Source organism: Dreissena polymorpha, chromosome 1 (genome assembly GCF_020536995.1).
Source record: "Dreissena polymorpha isolate Duluth1 chromosome 1, UMN_Dpol_1.0, whole genome shotgun sequence".
NCBI classification, from domain to species: domain Eukaryota; kingdom Metazoa; phylum Mollusca; class Bivalvia; order Myida; family Dreissenidae; genus Dreissena; species Dreissena polymorpha.
In genome coordinates, this window is record NC_068355.1 from 210,951,196 (window position 1) to 210,971,373 (window position 20,178).

Genomic DNA, 20,178 nt, shown 5'->3' on the forward strand with positions numbered 1-20,178 from the left:
CAAAAAGGTGTCATAAACCACACTGGGTGGTCCAGACAGTGTCATTTAACACGATAGATGCCACCATGTCTCCTCTTTCTGGTAGTATTAAGCAGTCATTTGGATGAATAATTAACGCCGATGTACTTAACAGTTGCTTAAATTAGATATGTGACATATGGTCAAATAAAAAGTCATGTCCAATTTAGATTATCAGAAATTTACACCGTAAAGATACTAGCCCGATTAATTTATTAAAGTATTTAATAATTATAAAATTTACGTAAAAAAACAAGTAACGTTTATAGCGTGTATCAGTTAATTAAAAAGACGTCATTCCGTATTAAGATTTAATGTTACGACAATAAACGATCGACATCATAAAAAAGAAATTACGTTTGACAGCAACGGGGGTAAATAATGTTTGAAAAACAATTATTTATACAGATATATGTGTGTTAATTTTAATATTTGTCACTCATACTCATTACAATGAACACAACTAAGGCTTTCAGTAAGTCATGTACGAGATGTCCCTACGTATTTTACAGCTTCACATTAGCATGATAAATTGACATAGTAGAAATATAATTTTAATGTTCGAAGATGAATGAACCCTGAATAGAACGACAATACTCATTACATCAACATCTACAAGGATACTCCCATTATTACAGAATAAACGAATTTACCCGGTGTCTCAGTGAGAAAGTTAATCATGAATGTCGTCGTACTCGATCATCGGCCACTTGGTCGCGTCATTTTTCCAACATCCAGCTTGCAATTTGTACGGACATTCATTAAGTCCAATTAGTTTTATTTTCTGATCATATCGGGCTTTCGAAGTGCAATCTAACCCTTCATAATAGTCAAAAGGCATTTTAAACACCAATTACAGGACATTTAATTACCTATCGACTTCCCAATAGGAATGCAATTGACGAAATATCAGCAGAGGTGCTCAATCAGCGTAGTAAATCGACCGTATCTAGGGCATTGTTTTCACCGTCGCTAAGGGACTGCCCCTTTTGTGACGTCATCGCGATAAGGTCAATACCATTTTACACCACTTAAAGTAACAATAATCAGATAATCTGTCAGGCATTCAGAGCTGATGAGGGTCCTGATTAGCTAGGGGTAGATAAGGCTACTACTGATAGGGGCTGCCTAGAGATAAGGCTGTAGTATGGAATGACCCCTATTGATTTTCAGGTCAAAGGTCAAGGTGACAGTGCCAAAGAACGTATTCACACTATGGCTGCCACTACAACTGACAGCCCGTATAGGGGGAAATGCATGTTTTACAAACAGCCCTTGTTTTTAAGATTTTTTGATGCTGCGTTTTGTGTAATAATTCTTACACATGTATTGTTGTCATTGTTGTACCTAAATCTTATATGCGTGGTTGAGTCATATAAACAAATGTTAAGGCCACTTGAACAGAACTGTTGTTTTATTGTTTAGTATTTTATTGTTTTATATATTTCAGATCCTGATTTGTACTGAAGGATTAGCTGCTATTTGAATTCTCGTCTGTATGTACATTTTATTTCATTATGGACTGAAAAGCATTCCTACATTATTAAATGAAGTGAACTGTGAACTATCTTATTTATGATGTCTTGTTTATCGGGATACAACACAGCCGTAGCCATCCAGGTTACAGTATTATACATGTAGACTATTTTAACAGAATTATACTTTTACTACATGTACTTTAACATGTAAAACTTCATACACTAGAGTATCAAAATTGGCGACAGGTTCATTGTCTAATGTTGTGAAACGATGGCCTTTGGTTGAAAAGTTTTATTGTACATCTTGTGTTTGAATTTATCCGTGTTTCAGTGTTAATTTTAACTTCTAAGGTTGATAAACTTTTGGAACTAGCTTTATTGTTTTCATATTTCACAAAAAATATACTTGAACGATATGAACAAATAGGTTTCAGCATTATAAACAGTAACAAAATGGCAACAGGTTCATTGTCTTCGGTTCCAAAACGTTTGCGTATGGTTGAAGACTTTTCTTGCACATGTTGTTTAGAGCAGAATCTTACGGAATCTGCAGACATTTATTGTGAACAATGTTTAAGGTTTTATTGTAAAAAATGTGTTATCCTGCATAGTCAGTTGTTTACAAAACATATGACATGTGGAAGGGAGGATATTAAGAAATGGCCAGTTTCTAAGGCGGTGGAAGATTTTCTCAGGAAGTGTGAGGTGCATGCGGATGAATCACTGACACAGTTTTGCCATGACCACGGTCAGCTGTGCTGCTCTGCATGTGTTGGAACAATTCACAGGTATCTCACACATTTATATTTCTTTAGTTATTAATAATTATGCCCCCCTTCGAAGAAGAGGGGGTATATTGCTTTGCTCATGTCGGTCGGTCGGTCCGTCCACCAGGTGGTTTCCGGATGATAACTCAAGAACGCATACGCCTAGGATCATGAAACTTCATAGGTAGATTGATCATGACTCGCAGATGACCCCTATTGATTTTAAGTTCACTAGGTCAAAGGTCAAGGTCACGGTGACCCGAAATAGTAAATTGGTTTCCGGATGATAAGTCAAGAACGCATACGCCTAGGATCATGAAACTTCATGGGTAGATTGATCATGACTTGCAGATGACCCCTATTGATTTTGAGGTCACTAGGTCAAAGGTCAAGGTCACGGTGACCCGAAATAGTAAAATGGTTTCCGGATGATAACTCAAGAATGCATGAACTTCATGGGTAGATTGATCATGACTCGCAGATGACCCCAGATGACGCACTGTTTATTTGACGCTAGAATTTGTTAATGTAGCATTAGCATTAAAATTCGGAAGTGTGTTGCGGATTACAAATTTAAGAAAGCTCATTTCAGAATCAAACGAAACATTAACATTGTGCGTAATTTATTCAACGATAATTTGTTAAAGCGCACTTAGTGCCATATCGCTTATTAAAACGTGAAAATAATTAATATGAAAGTAGCATAAATCTAGGTTTCTAAGCTACACAAATGTACATGTAGGTGTATATCTTTTCTCTCAATCTGCCGCGTATGTATGCGGCGGATTTACTCCGTGAAAGTAGGCAAGGTTAAAACAGACTGCGTCATTGCGCAGATCGATGCCAAGTGCCTCAGCAATACGCCTGTGAACACTCGACACGCCCGCCGCAAACTAAATTTTGGGCCGTGGCGTACATGTAGCCGCGTATTATGTTTGTTCCGCGTTGGCTGTAATGTAGATCAAGCATCTAAAAAAAATGAAACCACTTCTGTCATATTAACATAGTATAATTTAAAAACTGTAAACTGTAAGGGGGTGCTCAACACTACACTTCTACAGACAAATATTGTATGAAATAAATATTATTTATGACCAAAATAGTTTTTTTTTAGAGTTGGTCAATGTTAATTTGGAGTAGACAGATAATACTAATAGTAGTACTATACACAAATTGGTTTCATACATTAAAACAATTGTTTCACAAAGTACATAGCATAAAGGGATATGCTATATGGTTTTCAACACATGTCAATTGTTTAAGGATAATATTTTTTCGGGTCAGGTAAAAAAAGCCTTCAAAGTGCTAACTGTAAAAGTTGTATGGCCATAATTGGTATATAAGTTGCGATTGAAATTTTGCTGATGACAAGTGTTATTGTGTATTATGTTTGAATGCTTTTACAAACATATTACACTACGCGTCCCGCGATTTTTGCCTAAATCACCAACACTCGGTGGTCATTATTTATTTTGGGTTAAAAATTATCGCGATCTCGCGCGTTTCATCACGCTAGGTCGAGCATGATCACCGTGTATGCATAAATATCTCCGCGGTGATTCACCGCGATTCACCCCGTTCGCGGTCAACGCAGTGAAGAACGATTTTCCTACGTTACATGTACATGTCTAATCTTCACAAAGATTATAGCAATATGGGATTATTAGCATTGTTGGCAGATATAAGAGAGTAGCCTTTTAAAAATTTCAACATGTATCTCACGCCCATGTCCCTGACAGGTTATTTTTTACTTTTTAAATGCTGCGTATAAAACAAAACAGTGTTCATACCTAGCTGTATGATGCCGCAACTGGAGGAGTGATAATTGCGTTATAGGTTATGCAATTAACAGTTTGAAGCCATGGAGAACTCATAACTGATTGTAATGTAATCGTCGTATTTTCTCCGAGTCTCTCGATTCCCCGATACATACGTTTCAACTGTCTCAATCACATTCATGCAACTTCTTTCGTCTTTATCCATTGCTCGATAATCCCCCATATGCCCTATTTCCATTTTAAAAGCGAATTCTGGTTAATATTGATGATAAGAGTCCTAAAGAATGTCATACACGCTGTATTGTAACCATTGCGCTGTTTCAGTTCCTTTATTACTCAAACAATTATTGTATTGTATACTGACTACACACTTAAGTGTCATGTTCAGTTCATGATCTTCTTCAATGACCAATAAACAACTTAATTTATATTTAGATTAAATGCAACATGTACACATCATTTTCTGGGAATCAAGAAAGCGAGTTTATTTTGTGAAAATAAACCAATATCTGTTTATTGAATTTGTCAAACTTTTATATATATATATATATATATATATTAGCAATTCTAATGAAAATAAATATCGTTATTTTAAATGTTTTAAGCAATTTAAATTTTAAAAAAGAAAAGTCTTTCTCTGAGAGCATATATGGGTAACAGCTATACAATCATTGTTTTGACAGACAACGCATGCTTATCTTAAGTTTGTTTCTGGTAATACACCGGATATTGGATGTTTGGGGCTTGATTGGAGAATAAAACAAAGATGCAGTCGGCGGTTTTCAGTAGAACTTTTGTACAAACCAACCAGGGCTCAACATTAACCTAAAAACCAACTTGCCCTGCTGGGCAAGAACTTAAAAAATCTACTTGCCCTGAACGTAAAGCCACTTGCCCAAACAGGAAATATCACATTAACTTTAAACCTCATATTTTTTAATAAAGATCAAAATGATACACCACAAAACCTTTTTTATTTTTGAACATTTAACAAAATGATTAGAGCAATTAAAGTGTAATTAAAGTCTAAATTAAATGCTCTTTGTTCTTTTTTGCACTTGCCCAGGCGGACAACTAGATTATAAAATAACTTGCCCGGACCCAACTTTTACTTGCCAGGGGCAATAGGACAACCATTAATGTTGAGCCCTGCCAACTTAATCAACAGTGCACATGCTTATCTAACATTTAAGGATCATTCAACACGGGTCCAAGCAACTTGCATGGACCATAATACACAGTCCTATGGTTACATTTAGTAGCACACGTGGTCAGAAACTAACAAGTTCGAGTAATAAAGCAAAGAGATTATGATCTGAAAAATTGCATGGGGTCCGAAATGAAACAGAATGCCACCAAATCAAACAATTCACCGCCTAATTTTAAGTGTAACAAACTATGTTTGAAACATTTAAAATAACGATAATTCCGAATGATCACAGCTTCCATTTTCAAAAGTATAGGCTGTTCAACATTGCTCAAGGAATTGTAAAGACAAACGATTAGTAATGTTTCATTAAATGATTTTATTCAAATGGTCAACATTATTTATATATATGTGTCGTCTGTGTATTTGAGCAATTCTCAAGCAAATAGATATCGTTTATTTCGACGTTTAAAGCAAGTCTTGTTTCCGATTTTAAACTATAAAAATTTCCTCGGTATGGTTACTGACCTACACAATCATTGACAGATGACATCCGATGGTAATTGTATGAAGTATGCAGAGAAGCTGACGAAATGTTAAAACAATCGCGTAGAAGTAAAAATATCAGGTTATTATCTGTACCTGTTTCTTTCGAAGTGAATACTCGTTGTGGCTGCAGAGAAACTTCGAGAACAAAAGAATCTGTAGCCGCAAACTTTGTTGGTTTTGCGTGAGCCGTACTGTACAATTGTTATTTCAACAAATAAAGATATTGTTTGTAAATCAGGATTTGACATTCAGCAAGTACGGTGTTTACTTTCATATTGGAATACATTTTCGCGATCTAATGTGATCGTCAATAGTGATGACATTAGTTAATAAGTTGAAATTTAAATCTAGTTGTCACCGCGAATCAAGGCGATTTGCGGTGTTTTCGCAATGATTCTACAGCTGATCTTTATCGCCAGATGGTCGCCGTGAAATCACCTTGAATCAACCACAGAGTGGATTCACCGCAATTTGCGGCGTCACTGCGATTTGCCATGTCGGCCCTAAAGCGGTGGTCGGTGATTTAGGCAAAAATCGCGGGGCGCGTAGTGTACGCTTATATCTTGCTTATTTTGTGAAAACTTTCAAAATATTCTTGTCCTTAACTCTAGGATCTAGGGCTACCACATTTCGTATGTAGTGAGATACAGTTGTCCTCTACAAAGTTTGCTCAAATTATGCCCCTGGGGTTAAATTTGACCTAGCCCAGGGGGTCACAAAAGTGAACATTTGCTTAAATAGGGCCTATATTTAAGTATTTGCACACGCCAAGAATATTTTTCAGCCTTTTTCAGCAGTAGAGCAATACAGGGCCATCATGGCCCTCTTGTACTTGTTTGTTAACTTGCAGAAAATGCACTTCTTGAAAAAAAAAAGAATGAATTTGCCTTTCTTTTTGGAAATTTTCAGACAGCAATTTGGAATTTCGTAGTTTTTCTTCAATTGGGAAAGTTTACCTTTTATAGGTACTTTATAAAGAAGAAGAAAAATCGCTGGGTTGCATTTGATAAGACGCTTATCACAGGCTAGAATGATAATACTCGGACTATATTTAGAAATAGAGGACCCTTTTGTAAGAAGCAGGGTCATTTTGCTTTGCATCTGTTCTTTAGTCCGTTGGTCCGTAGACCAATTGTGTTCTACAATATATCTAAGGAATGCTTTGACCTACAGCCAGGCAACATGTTTTATGTTTACATTGAGAAAAATTAAGAGGTCAATCCGTTTTAAGGTCAATAGGTCAAAGGTCACAGAAGATTATAACATGAAATTATAAAGATTTAGTAGTCAGTTTTAGTTCCTGTTATACCCATAATAATATTATAAGCAGATTTTCAATTATGATAAAAGTTATATTACAGTACTGCCATTATTAAATGCATTTAATCATTGAATTTTAACCCATTTAAGACAACTGCATTAATGTCAAAAAATTATGAAGAAACATATGGAGTTGCACAAGTTTACCTGACAATTAATATGTCACGGTGACTCAACTTAGAAAAATGGTATTCGGATGATAACTCAAGAATGCTTACGCCTAGGATCATGAAACTTCATAAGTACATTGATCATCACTGGCAGATCACCCCTATTGATTTTCAGGTAACTAGGTCAAAGGTCAAGGTCACAGTGACTTGAAACAGTAAAATGGTTTCCTGATGATAACTCAAGAATAATTAGGAACATTTTGAACAAACATATGGAGTTGCACACGCTAACTAGACCATTCAAACATTTAACAATGGCGTCTTTACTTTTCCACAAATAGATCACATGACAACAACAAAAGCAAAATAATCACAAGAGGTTAAATAGCAACAAATATTGGGAGATAGTAGACCAGGTTGCATGTCATATGTCGCTCATCACAGGCTAGACTGTACATACTGAGTTTGGAAATAGACATTAAATATACGTCATGCTTGTTTTTTGTGGGATGGTAGAGCATTAATGATCTTTTCTTGCATGTGTTATTATGGATAGTGTGGTCAAGGTGTACAATGATACTAAAACTGAGAACAATATAAACTACTAGAAATGTATTCTTAGTACATGGATACCTCTACAATCCAATTTGTCCCACAACTGCACAAATGTCTTTAAATTATGAACAAACATATGGAGTTGCACACGTTAACCTGACAATTACTATGTTACTGTAGAAGTATCCCTCTATTTGAGTAACGCTTCTCACAATTGAAAAAATATTATTGTTTGGTTAAAGGGATTGTCACATAACTCTTCTTATGTAAAAAAAAAACTTTAAAAAAATATCAAGGTGCATAATTTCACATGGTGGGTTATACTTTAAGATTAGTTCATCCCTCTATCAGCTGTACTCTTTGAGTTACTCACAACACAATTTTAAATGTGATTTCTTTGCTAAACAGGGCCATAACTCTGGGTATGTTGAAAAAGACATATCAAACTATGCATGTGGGTAAAATTACACAATGATAAATATTTATGTAAAGTGATAGTCCTCTTGTAGCAAGCAATACTGTTTATTTTACACTGCACATATTTTAAAATGTCATTTATGTATAAATATGAGACATTACTACAATTATGATGAAAACAACAGAAACAACATATAGAGGTGTGCATTAGCTCACATGCCTGGTTACTGTACTTTAAAGTTGCAGGAATACATGTTGAGTTATATAAGCCAGAAAAGTCACGCAGATGGATGGAAAAGTGCAAATCTATATACCTCCATATTAACCCTTTGAATGCTGGGAAATTTGTCGTCTGCTAAAATGTCGTCTGCTGAATTTGTAAAATAAGCATTTTCTTCATTTTTTTCAAAGAATACTATCAGAATAGCAAACAGTTTGGATCCTGATGAGACGCCACGTTCTGTGGCGTCTCATCTGGATCCAAACTGTTTGCAAAGGCCTTTAAAATTCAGCTCCAGCGCTTTAAGGGTTAAGCCCAAGAAGCGTTAATTTATTGTCCATGTATGTTTTTATTTGACACTTTATACTTGTTTGAAGCATTACATAATATCACTTACTATTCCTTAGTATGTACATGTATTAATTGTTTATTTCAGCCAGTGCAGTAAAGTGACCCAGATTTCGGAGCTGACCAACTCGCAGCCCACAGGCCTAGAGGGGCTGTCAGTGGAGCTGGAAACTGTCCTGGGGGAAATTAAAACCCTGCAAATCAGTCAGAAGGCCAGCATTCAGTCATTGCAGAGAACATACAAGGAACATAGTGCAGTTATGATAGAGCAAATGCTTGGCAATTTAAATACTTATATAGATGAATGTGATAATAATTCTGTGGGTACATCAGGCGGAAATGAGCAATATTTAAAAGAAGAGATGTGTAGGAGTGTTCTCTCTATCGTGAATGAATTTGATAATATTACTACGAAGGAACTTAACGAGATGAAAGATGAAGTTTTAAGTATTAAAGAGTCAGTTACAAGTTCTATTCATAAATGCACCACTCTTCACAATGACTTGTCACAATTCCATGAACTTGTTCAGAAAATTGGAGATAATAAGGAGCTCTGTCTTATAGCCAGCATAAAATGTAAGCATATAATACAGCAAGCATTGACTCTGCTAGGAAAGTCAGGCAAGGTGTTTAATGTCCAGCAGAAGTCTGTGCACAATGTGAGAATACCATGTGATTCAGTTACATGTGATATCTCAGGCATATGTGTTCTTCCAGATGGACAGGTCCTGGTTGCAGACATCGATAATAAGAGAGTCAAGCCTCTGAGCCAGCAGTACCAGGTGGTGAGTCACTGGGATGTGAATGCTTATCCACGGGCCATATGTTTGATCACACCCAGTGAGGTTGCAGTGGCTGTGAATGACCATGATAGCAAGATACATGAGGTCCAGTTTATCACTGTCAACCAGGGAAAGCTTGTTTCTGGCAGGAAGTTTCAGTTACAACATGAATGTAGAGGTATTGCCCATCAAAATGGAGACCTTTTTGTCACCTCTGGTAAAGAATTGTACAAATACTCACTGAATGGCAAACTGATCTGCAGACTCTACCAAGATAGATCAGGTGATTTGACAGGTAAGAATCATGGTGAATCCATCCTGATAACATGTGTATTATGTACAGGGATTTGTCTAGCCATTGTGGGAAAAGGAGTCTAGTCAAATTGTGTTATTCTAAATTCATACAATGACAAATTTGGGAATTTTTATTGACTAAATGAACCGAGTTGGGATTTATTTTTTTAATCAACAAATATTGACCCATTAGGCCTTTATCTTGTTATTTTGAAAAAATAATAATATAAATTATAGTTACATACTTTGTGAGATGATAATAAAATAAAATTCAGATGTAATAGCAGAAAACCTGCTGATGTATTATAAAATATTTGTTCTATAATTCATATGTGCCCTTGAATACTACATGTACAGTACATTGTAGCCAAAACAAGATTCAGAAATATTGATTATAAACATGAGTAATGAAGTATTTTGACTGTCACTGCATGGCATGTCTATAAATAGAAACTGAGTTCCTGGAAGTGAGACACTTTCTGACCCTGTCTTAATTTTGTGGTTGTTAAATGATTGTACATGTACAATATGTTTACCTGTTGATAGAACTGTGCAATTGTTTCAGTTTGTGTAATTGTTTCCATCTGTGTAATTGTTTTGCTTCAATTCATATCTAACTCACTAGTCACATTTCAACATTTCAAAGGTTATCACAATAGCTCTGCTACTGAAGTTTATTGTCACGCTTAACTATTGAATCATTGAAATGTATGCATATATTTTAGATGTATAAAGGCCTCTTTATAGCAACATATGCGTAAAACAATATCACTGAAGTATGTTTAATAAGATTATTTAATATTTACAGTAATTCAATATCTTGATGTTACTCTGTTTTGCAGTATACAGTTGTGCTGTGAGTCCCACAGGAGACAGGCTGTACATCACCAGCTACCAGAGCAAGCTCCTCACCCTGGCCAGGGATGGCACACTCCTGGCTACATACACAGACCCAGCACTATGGGGCCCATCTGGTCTACATGTGACCCCTGCAGGCCAGGTGCTGGTCTGTGGATGGCTGCCCTTCACTGTACTACAGGTGGGCTGGGAGGGAGAGAGTAAGCTGGCTAATCTTGCTACTCAGGAGGATGGACTGAGGTGGCCAGAGTCAGTCTGCTACAGCAGCACAACATCATCCATCATTGTGGGACAGCACAGGAACAACAACATCCTGGTGTTCAGAGTGGAATAGTGTGTACATGTATGTATTAGTTGTTGTAATTAGTGATTAGTATTTCAATGACAATGTGTTGTTTAGCATACAAACATAGTAGTGTGTGATGTTACAATACAACATTGTTTGTGTAGTTAAAGATACAAATAAGTTATGTGCACATATTGTTATCTAATTATACAATGTGAGGGTTTTTGTTTGAACATTAGATCTTATGCATATTATGTTATGTTGCCATAACGTTTGTGTCATTATGGTCCTAACATTTAGTTCTTGTAAACTGTGCATGAAAAAACAAAGCATTTCAACTGAAAATTTCATATTTGTAAATAGATGCACTTGTACATAGCAACTGAGGCTATTTTTAGACTTTCATTTCTATAAACACCATGCCATGTAAGAAATGTATATGGATGAATATTTTTTAAATAAAATATGAAATTGTTTAAGTAATCTTTGGAGGAGTATATATTGATATTTTACGCAATGTTTACAGAAAGGTAACACTTGATGTGAGATTTATTAATTTGCCATATTTTATGCTGTTGAACATTTGTTATTGATTTTCATTACATTTATATAAATTTGTGTGAGTCCTAAATATACATACAAGAAAAACATCAAGCTATTTTGCTGCTACAGTCGCTGCTGAGTCAGGACAAGGATGCTGAGGATGTGGTGGACAAGGATGACCTGAATACACAGAAGGTAACAAAGACGTTTTAATTATCAGGCCTTTTCATGGCCAATTTGGGAAAAAATGCAATTTTGGGATTTTTATTTTTTCGTGCGAAAAGTCCATTGATTTCAGAAAAACAAATTTAATATAACTATTTCTAATACTTAAAATTAAAAGAATAAAATCATATTATGCTAGTAATATACTTTTTTTTTAGATCTTATTGAAATATAATTGAGACATATTAATCATAAGGCACTTATTATGCCCCCCTTTTGAAGAAGAGGGGGTATATTGTTTTGCACATGTCGGCCTGTCAGTCTGTCGGTCCTTCTGTCCGTCAACCAGATAGTGTCCTGATGATAACTAAAGAACGCTAAGGCCTAGGATCATGAAACTTCATAGGTACATTGATCACGACTGGCAAATGACCCCTATTGATTTTCAGGTCACTAGGTCAAAGGTCAAGGTCACAGTGACTCGAAATAGTCAAATGGTTTCCGGATGATAACTACAGAATGCTTAAGCCTAGTAGGATCATGAAACTTGATAGGTATATTGATCATGACTGGCAGATGACCCCTATTGATTTTCAGGTCACTAGGTCAAAGGTCAAGGTCACAGTGACTCGAAATAGTAAAATGGTTTCCGGATGTTCACTCAAGCATGCTTACACCTAAGATTATGAAACTTCATAGGTACATTGATTATGACTGGCAGATGACTCCTTTAAATTTTCAGGTCACTAGGTGAAAGGTCAAGGTCTCAGTGACTTGAAACAGTAAAATGGTTTCCTGATGTTAACTCAAGAATAATTTGGCCTAGGATCTTGAAACTTCATAGGTATATTGATCATGACTGGCAGATGACCCCTAATGATTTTCAGGTCACTAGGTCAAAGGTCAAGGTCAAAGTGACTCGAAATAGTAAAATGGTTTTTGGATGATAACTCATGAACACTTATGCCTAGGATCATGAAACTTCATAGGTACATTGACTTTCAGCTCACTAGGTTAAAGGTCAAGGTCATGGTGACTTGGACACAGTAAAATGGTTTCCGGATGATAACTCAAGACTGCTTACTCCTAGGATCATGAAACTTCATAGGTACATTGATCATGACTGGCAAATGATCCCTATTGATTTTCAGGTCACTAGGTCAAAGGTCAAGGTCACAGTGACAAAAAACGTATTAACACCATGGCTGCCACTACAACTGACAGCCCATATTTGGGGCATGCATGTTTTACAAACAGCCCTTGTTAAGGAAAGAAAAACGCTTTGCGTATGGGTCCGTTTCACATACCCATAAATACGCCAGGAAAAGACCTGCTTATGTATTCCCTATGTATTAAGAATGCAAAAAAGATGAGGTGGAAAAGAAAAGTATGAATTTACTTAAGATAAAATATCCTCTTTACTTGTTTGTAAAGTGTAAACTCATATATATATTCATCCGAAATTTCGTGGTCAAAAAAGACTTTTACGGACACATTAGTTTATTTTGTGGATTTCTCAGTTCAGAAAAATAAATGATGAATTTGTGTCAGTTACTTTTCTGTGTGTGATAAACTTGTGGATCAGTGAACCCTTAAAATCAACCAAAATAATGTCCCTCAAATAATAATGGTTTACAGTGTAACCTGTGTATTAAGAATGTTAAAGATGAAATTGACAAGAATGATATGATTTAACAAAACATAAAATGGCGTCTTTTATTGTGTATATCATGTTTACAGCAGGACTTGTTTTACTTGAGGATCAATAACTCAAACCCTTCTTCAGCTCGATGCTTTCCAACTTATCAAACAGGAACCTCAGTTACACAACACCCGGAGAATTTCTGTCATCCTCATAAGGCCTTGAGGTTTTATAAAGTTGTGAGATATTTAATAAAGCTTATAAATATGATTCCATGGAATGTATTTGTTCTCAATAAGAAGGACCCTGGCCTTATTCCCAGAACAGTGTAATAAGGCTTTAGAGTTAGTTTCATGCATGCAATGGCAACAATGTAAGGTTGCATGGGAAAACAAGACTTAATGCATGTGTGTAAAGTGTTGTCCCAGATTAGCCTGTGCAGTTTGCATATTCCATATTGGTTCGCTCAACGTTACAGCTACTGCACAGCAAAGAAGACAACTGTCTGGTGAAAGGCTGGCCATATTACAGTCCAGTGATGTCGGGGGACACGGCATTCCATGGCTGGGGATTGCATTTTAGCATTTTAATTTTAAAGCGGCGCAATAGGGGGCATTCTGTTTCTGACAAACACATCTCTTGTTTAGATCTTATCGAAATATGATTGAGATATAATTATCCTGAGGATATTATTTTTTTTTAAATAAACGCTTTGGGTGTGGGTCCGTTGAACAGACCCATAACTTGGCAAGGAAAATGTATGCATGTGTATTTCCTGTTTATTTAGAATGCAAAAAAAAGATGAGGTGGAAAAGAACAGTATGTAGTTTCATTAATTGTCATCCATGCATTTATTAAATTTTTCGAATACAGGAAGTCTCTTCTAAACGAAATTCCGTCTAGCGGAGTAGCCTGTGTGGCTGTATGGGCTCATCTGGGAAGACACTTTACGCAATATTAATAATAAATTACTGTTTTCTCAAAAGGAGGCTCAAAGCAATTCCACCTACAGTCTGTCACAGAGTTTAACAAGATGAGCCTCGTTCTGGGAAAGGAGTGCTTAATGCATTCAAAGTGTCATCCACGCATTAGCCTGTGTATTGCACACACAGACTAATCATAGAGGATACTTTCTTATTGTGATGATTTTTTTTTTAAAGGGACTTTCCTCAAAACAAAAATCAAGTATTGGTGGAAAGTGTCATCTCATGTTAGCCTGTTAGGACGACTGCACAGCTAGGTTACTGTGGGGCACCACTATACACATTTATTAAGCCCAGGTTTTCAGTCTTTTTAAGGGTGGTATTTTTACATTTGGATGAGAAGAAATATGGTATACAAACAATATGATTAAAATTTGGTTAATGAGAGAATGACGTACATAAACATTAAAATTCACAATAATTGTTAAGCGATAGTTATGTAAGCAATGGATGATGGAAATTACAGTGCTAAAATTTAATTCTCGTGATATTCCTTTTCTCAAAGATATGAAATCTCAATATATTTATAAATTACTGTAAATGGGTATTCAAAGTAAAACACTTATTCTTATTAAATTATGGAAGCTTAATTCATATAAATAAAGAAAGAATGAAAACAATTCAAAAATACAATTAACAAATGTATTGATAGTACCTATTGGTGAATTTGGACTTGTTCACAGATTAGCAGAATGGCAAATTTTTTTAAATTGTAATATACAATCGAAACCCGATGGCTCAAAGTCGCCTTGCATCAAAGCACGTTTGTATTGCTATATATTCATGAACATTTCAATTTTCACACGTTCATTTGTTCGTTTTGCTTTAAAGCGGCAAGGGTCGCACAAAGCTGTTACTTGATTATAAGCATGTTATAATTTCAAACATGTCATCCAATCAATGTTTAATTGATTCGAGTAAAATATGACATTTTGTATACAATCTAGCGTTTTTCTTTGATGCTGTAATATAATGGCTGGAACGGCTGCATCACAACATGTTCTATGTCATCTTGAAGGAATAAATTATTTTGTATCTTTTCATCATGTCATTCTTAAAAAAACAACAAAAATGAATTAATACATATCGTGCTGTTTAATTTTTTGGTGATGTTTATAAAATGCTTATGATTGCTTTGATTCTTAGCGTTATTCCTTACATATGAGTATTTTTTGATTGTATATTTAACTATTTTAAAATATTGATGACTTGAAAATATGACGTATATATTTTATGTTCTTACTATTTCATCAAATTATTGCAAATTTATGTTAGTAAACATACATCTATTTGAAATCAGATCAATCAAATTCCAGATGGGTCGAACTTTTGTCGTCGGTCCCGGCGTGGTTTAGTTATTGGTTTTCGCCTGTATTGAGCAATTTATGTTTTTATCGTAATTAAACTAAGGAATACACCTCTCTAAACAAGATTTAAAATTATTGTTTTTAACAATTGTGTATCAAAATTAAAAAATAAATACAATAAAGCTTTTGAAACACTTTACTAAAAAAATGTTGAAAAAAACTCTAAATTCATTATTATTTGTTGGAAATTAATTAATGTTCATTTGGTGGGTTTACTAATCCACGAAATAAACTCAAACACATAACAAAATGACCCGGGGCTAATTCCTGTTATAACAAAATCAGGAATCCACAAATTTACGTGTCCATGGACAAGTATTTTTTTATAATCTGGAGGTGCCAACAAATATAAATCATTATCCAGTGTCAGGGGGGTAACATTCCAGTCTCCAGCTTGAATTGGTGACTAATATTTTGCTTTGTTTTATCTGTCAGGGCCTTTTTTGAAATAATAGTCTGTCAGAAAGGAGCCATGACTCAGGGTTATTTTTTCCTTCTTAGGGAATGGCATTTTTTCACGAATTTCAGAATTTTGTGACTCAAATTTTCACAATTAAAGAAGTTTGCAACTGAAATTTTCACAATGTACTCTTTTTCGCAATTTTGAAAAATTCAAGACCGAAGGATGACACAAAAATGACTCAAAACAAGTCCTGTGATTTGATTTGTGTTTGTGGACTTTTGGGTATATTTGTTCTGAAACTTTAATTTTTCCCTAAACATATCAAACAAAGTTAATGTTGCAATTTACTTTCAAAAAAAGATCGTGTCTTGGTATTGGTAAATGTGAAATTTTCTATGTTTGGGCGTCATCAAAGTACGAACGAACTAGTTTTGTCAGCAGGTAGTCATTAAGGGCAAGTAGTCTGTTACATAATTTTACTCCCAGGTGTATATGAACAGCCATGTATTTCCCTATTTTTAAAGCACTCATAATAGACACTTCTGTATTTGCAAGTAGAATAATAAAATGAGCACTGACACTTAACATTGCCACAAAAACGCATGTAAAATAATATTTTGATGGCTTTTTACAATTAAGTTCCGTGCAATTAAAAAGACCCATCATTCTCATTTGAAGATTTTATGCTAGGAATTTTCCCAATAGTATTTATTATGATGCAAATTTTCCTTATTTGTGTGGTACAGATGCTTTTTTTACAAAAAAAGCTGGTGTATTACTAACTTACATGTACAAGTTCAAAATACTGACTGGGCCAAAATATTTCATATTGGTCCTCTTAATGTTACAGCAATTGCTGAGCACAGCGGAAGACTGTTTAATGAAAGGCTCAGCGGTATTAATGTCCAGCAATGTGCGGGGACGCGGCCTATCCATATCCGTATATTACATCATTTTAGCTGTCACTAACATGGGAGATAACTGTAGATCTGCACCAGCAGTGAGTTCTTCCTCTTAAGTTGCTTTTTAATTATTTTAGCCGACACTAACAAGGAAGATAATTAAAAATCTGCACCAGCAGTGGGGTTTGCCTTTAAGTTGCTGTTTAATCAATGACACTAACAAGGGAGAGAATTGAAGATCTGTATCAGCAGTGAGTTGTAGCCCTTTAAGTTGTTTGTTTAAATATGTCTAACAACTTTATTACATGTTGATTTACTTTGGAACTGTTTTCTAGTGTGAATTTTAACAGATTTTAACAATCAAATATCTGTAAAGGCATGGTAAAATATTGTGTGTGTGTTTTTTGCAACTTTGCAAAGACATTAATATTTGATTATTTCCTCCCGTTTATTGAAAAATATATTAACAGTAAAACATCTGTAAAGGCATTATAAAAGTAAAGAGATTAATATAATGAGTACAATTAGAAAAAATCATGCTATAAAGATAAATAAACTGTGCTGTGGGGAAATGGGGCTTAATACATGTGCTTAACTTGTTGTCACATATTAGCCTGTGCAGTCAGTACAGGCTAATGAGGGACATCAATTTGCTCTTTAATGTGGTTTTGCTGGAAAGAAGTATCTTCTTTATAATAATCCAAAGTGTCCTCCCTGATTTGCTTACTGTGAAACCATTTATTTTCGTCAGCACGAAATTTCGTCCTTTTTAAAAAAATGACTATTTCGTCAGCACTTAAATTCGTCCATTTCTGGTTTTGAAAAAAAAGCGTCCGATTTGTTTGTAATGTTTGTAATACATGTAATACGCGGTTTCGAAAAATTCGTGCTGGGGAAAGAGGGGTGACACTTGGTAGTCACTTGCAGGAGGTGGGCCTTGTTTGACATATGCCAATTAACAAGTCTGTTATTTCAGGTGATAGTAACTGTCCCTTATTATTTTATGTCATTGACACGTTCTTTGTTATGATTAGCGGATAAGTGGGACTGAATAACCGTTAACGAGTGTTTTAAACAACGAAGGTACGGGTTTTTATGTAAATGTACAAAAAAAGTAGATGCAGTTAAAACCAAACAACCAAACACAAATCAATATGTTCTTTATTAATTTGTAATAAAAGCGCAGAATATATTTCAGTCTGGTGTTGATCACACATAGTCATATTTTAATTGCATTTAATAGTATTGTCTTTAATCCGGATTCACCGCGTGTTGTTGGTATAATCTGCAACACCCCTGAAAAACACAATACACACAATGGGTAATAAAGTTGTTAACAATAAGCGCTAATGAACACTATTATACCTAAACGAAGTCGACGCATTCGATACAGCCTTTTTGCATTCGCGTCTTACAGGAAATGTCAGTTGTCAGTACACTGGGTGATGTACACCCCTTTGTGTCAAAACCGGATTTAAATTTAGTGTGAATGGTCGACTGTTTCATGTTCTTTTTATCAATACCATCCGGGTATCTGTACTATAAGTATACCAGTCTACAAACAAGGTGCGCGCTTCCGCATATGGGTATTCGGACGTTTAAAAAATTGACGTACAGTGTAGCGTTCATGCCGTCGAACGCATTTAGCAATATAACTCGTTTTTTCACTATTTCTTTACTTGCAAAAATTACTAGTGGCTTATAACTTACCTTGCAATCTTTTTTTCTCGCATTTTGCGAGTGTGCGAGTGTTAATTTCGAGCCCTGTGTATATGCGTGGATAACGCTGGATTTAAATGCCTCATGCCTACGGTAATTCAGTCTTATTTGTTTCAAATATGGAAAATGATTGTTCGTTAGGATCTTGAATTCGTCCATCAGTCAAAGGACGAAAAAGACAAAAATTAATATCTGACGAATAATAATGGTTTCACAGTAATTTTTACTCCAAGGGGTATGTGGAAAAAAAAAGCCTTTTCTTTCCATCTTTATAAAGTACACATAATAGGCACTTCCTTACCGGTATATGCAAGTGGACTAATAAAATGAGCACTGAAACTGAATATTTCAACAAAAACGCATGTCAACGAATATATTTTGATTGGATTTGTGCAATTAAGTTCCATGCAATTAAAAAGACCTATAATTCCCAAATTAAAAGATAGAATTTTCCCGATGTTTGATATTATTACGCCAATTTTCCTCATTGGTGTGGTACAAATACTTTTTTCAATTTGGCAAAAAAATTGCTGGTGTATTACTAATTTACTAGTTCAAAAGACTTCATATTGGTTTTCTCAATGTTACAGCAACTGCTAAGCACAGAAGACAAAGGAGTAGTGAAAGGCTCAGCCAAATCAAAGTCCAGCGATGTGAGGGTGACACAGCCTTTCAAGTCCTCGTATTGCAACATGAAGGACATTTTAGCTGAAACTAACTAGGGAGAGAACTGTAGATCTGCACCAGCAGTGAGTTGTTGCCCTTAAGTTGTTTAATGTTTTATTTATTTTTATAATACAACTTACATGTAAATTGACTTTAAAACTGTTTTCTAGTGTGAATTTAAACAGATTTTAACCATCAAAGATCAGTAAAGGCAAGGTAAAATAATATGTGTGTGTGTTTTTTTGCAACGTTGGTGAGACATTAATATTATTATTAAATATTAATATTGTTGCCTCCCATTTATTGAAACATATAATAACAATAAAACATATCTAATGGCATTTTAAAAGTAATGTGATTCATAGAATAAGTACAATAAAAAAATGTTAAATTTTTAACCAGATGGTTTTCCTTCTTTGTGTTATGCAGCAAAAAATTGGCTAATAGATAAATAAGCTGTGATGTGGAAAAATGGGGCCTAATGCATGTGCTTAAATTGTTGTCACAGATTAGCCTGTGCAGTTCGCACAGGCTATTCACGGACAACACTTTCCTCTTAAAGATATTTTTCATTGAACAAATTATCCTCTTTATGAAAATCCAGTCTAGTCAGAAAGTACCCTCCCTTATTAGCTTATGTGAATTTCACATGCTTATCTGGGAGGACACTTTCTAACATTAGTGATCCGCATATTGGCTTATGAAAATACATTTCTGGAAATGGAGTAAAGATTATAGATATAAATTTACAGATAAGTATAGCATTAGCCAACACTTTGCTTGTTTTAATACAAAATGACTTAATTGTATTTATGTTTATGCTATTAAGGACAAGGAACCAATAAAATGCCAGATTAGAAA

General features: G+C 35.0%; 2 protein-coding genes across 10 annotated transcripts in view; both read left to right on the top strand.

Annotated features, from left to right (window-relative positions):
* Positions 1-12: 12 nt before the first annotated feature.
* On the top strand, positions 13-10,544 carry LOC127866254 (uncharacterized). The gene is made up of 4 exons (XM_052406685.1): positions 13-1,514; positions 1,924-2,284; positions 8,796-9,784; positions 10,531-10,544. Exons 2-4 carry the CDS (start codon positions 1,950-1,952, stop codon positions 10,542-10,544), a joined length of 1,338 nt encoding a protein of 445 aa, XP_052262645.1. The 5' UTR covers positions 13-1,514; positions 1,924-1,949.
* A 97-nt stretch (positions 10,545-10,641) lies between these two features.
* The window catches only part of LOC127864858 (uncharacterized), a 322,960-nt gene continuing 313,423 nt past the window's right edge, over positions 10,642-20,178 (top strand). The window contains exons 1-4 of one of the 9 annotated variants that reach the window (XR_008042320.1): positions 10,642-10,984; positions 11,600-11,665; positions 17,070-17,183; positions 19,242-19,400. The gene's annotated coding sequence lies outside the window, so the exon portion shown is untranslated. Of the gene's footprint in view, positions 10,985-11,599; positions 11,666-16,880; positions 17,031-17,069; positions 17,184-19,241; positions 19,401-20,178 lie in introns of those variants that run through there. The other 8 variants (XR_008042321.1, XR_008042319.1, XR_008042314.1 and 5 more) reach the window with 8 other exon arrangements.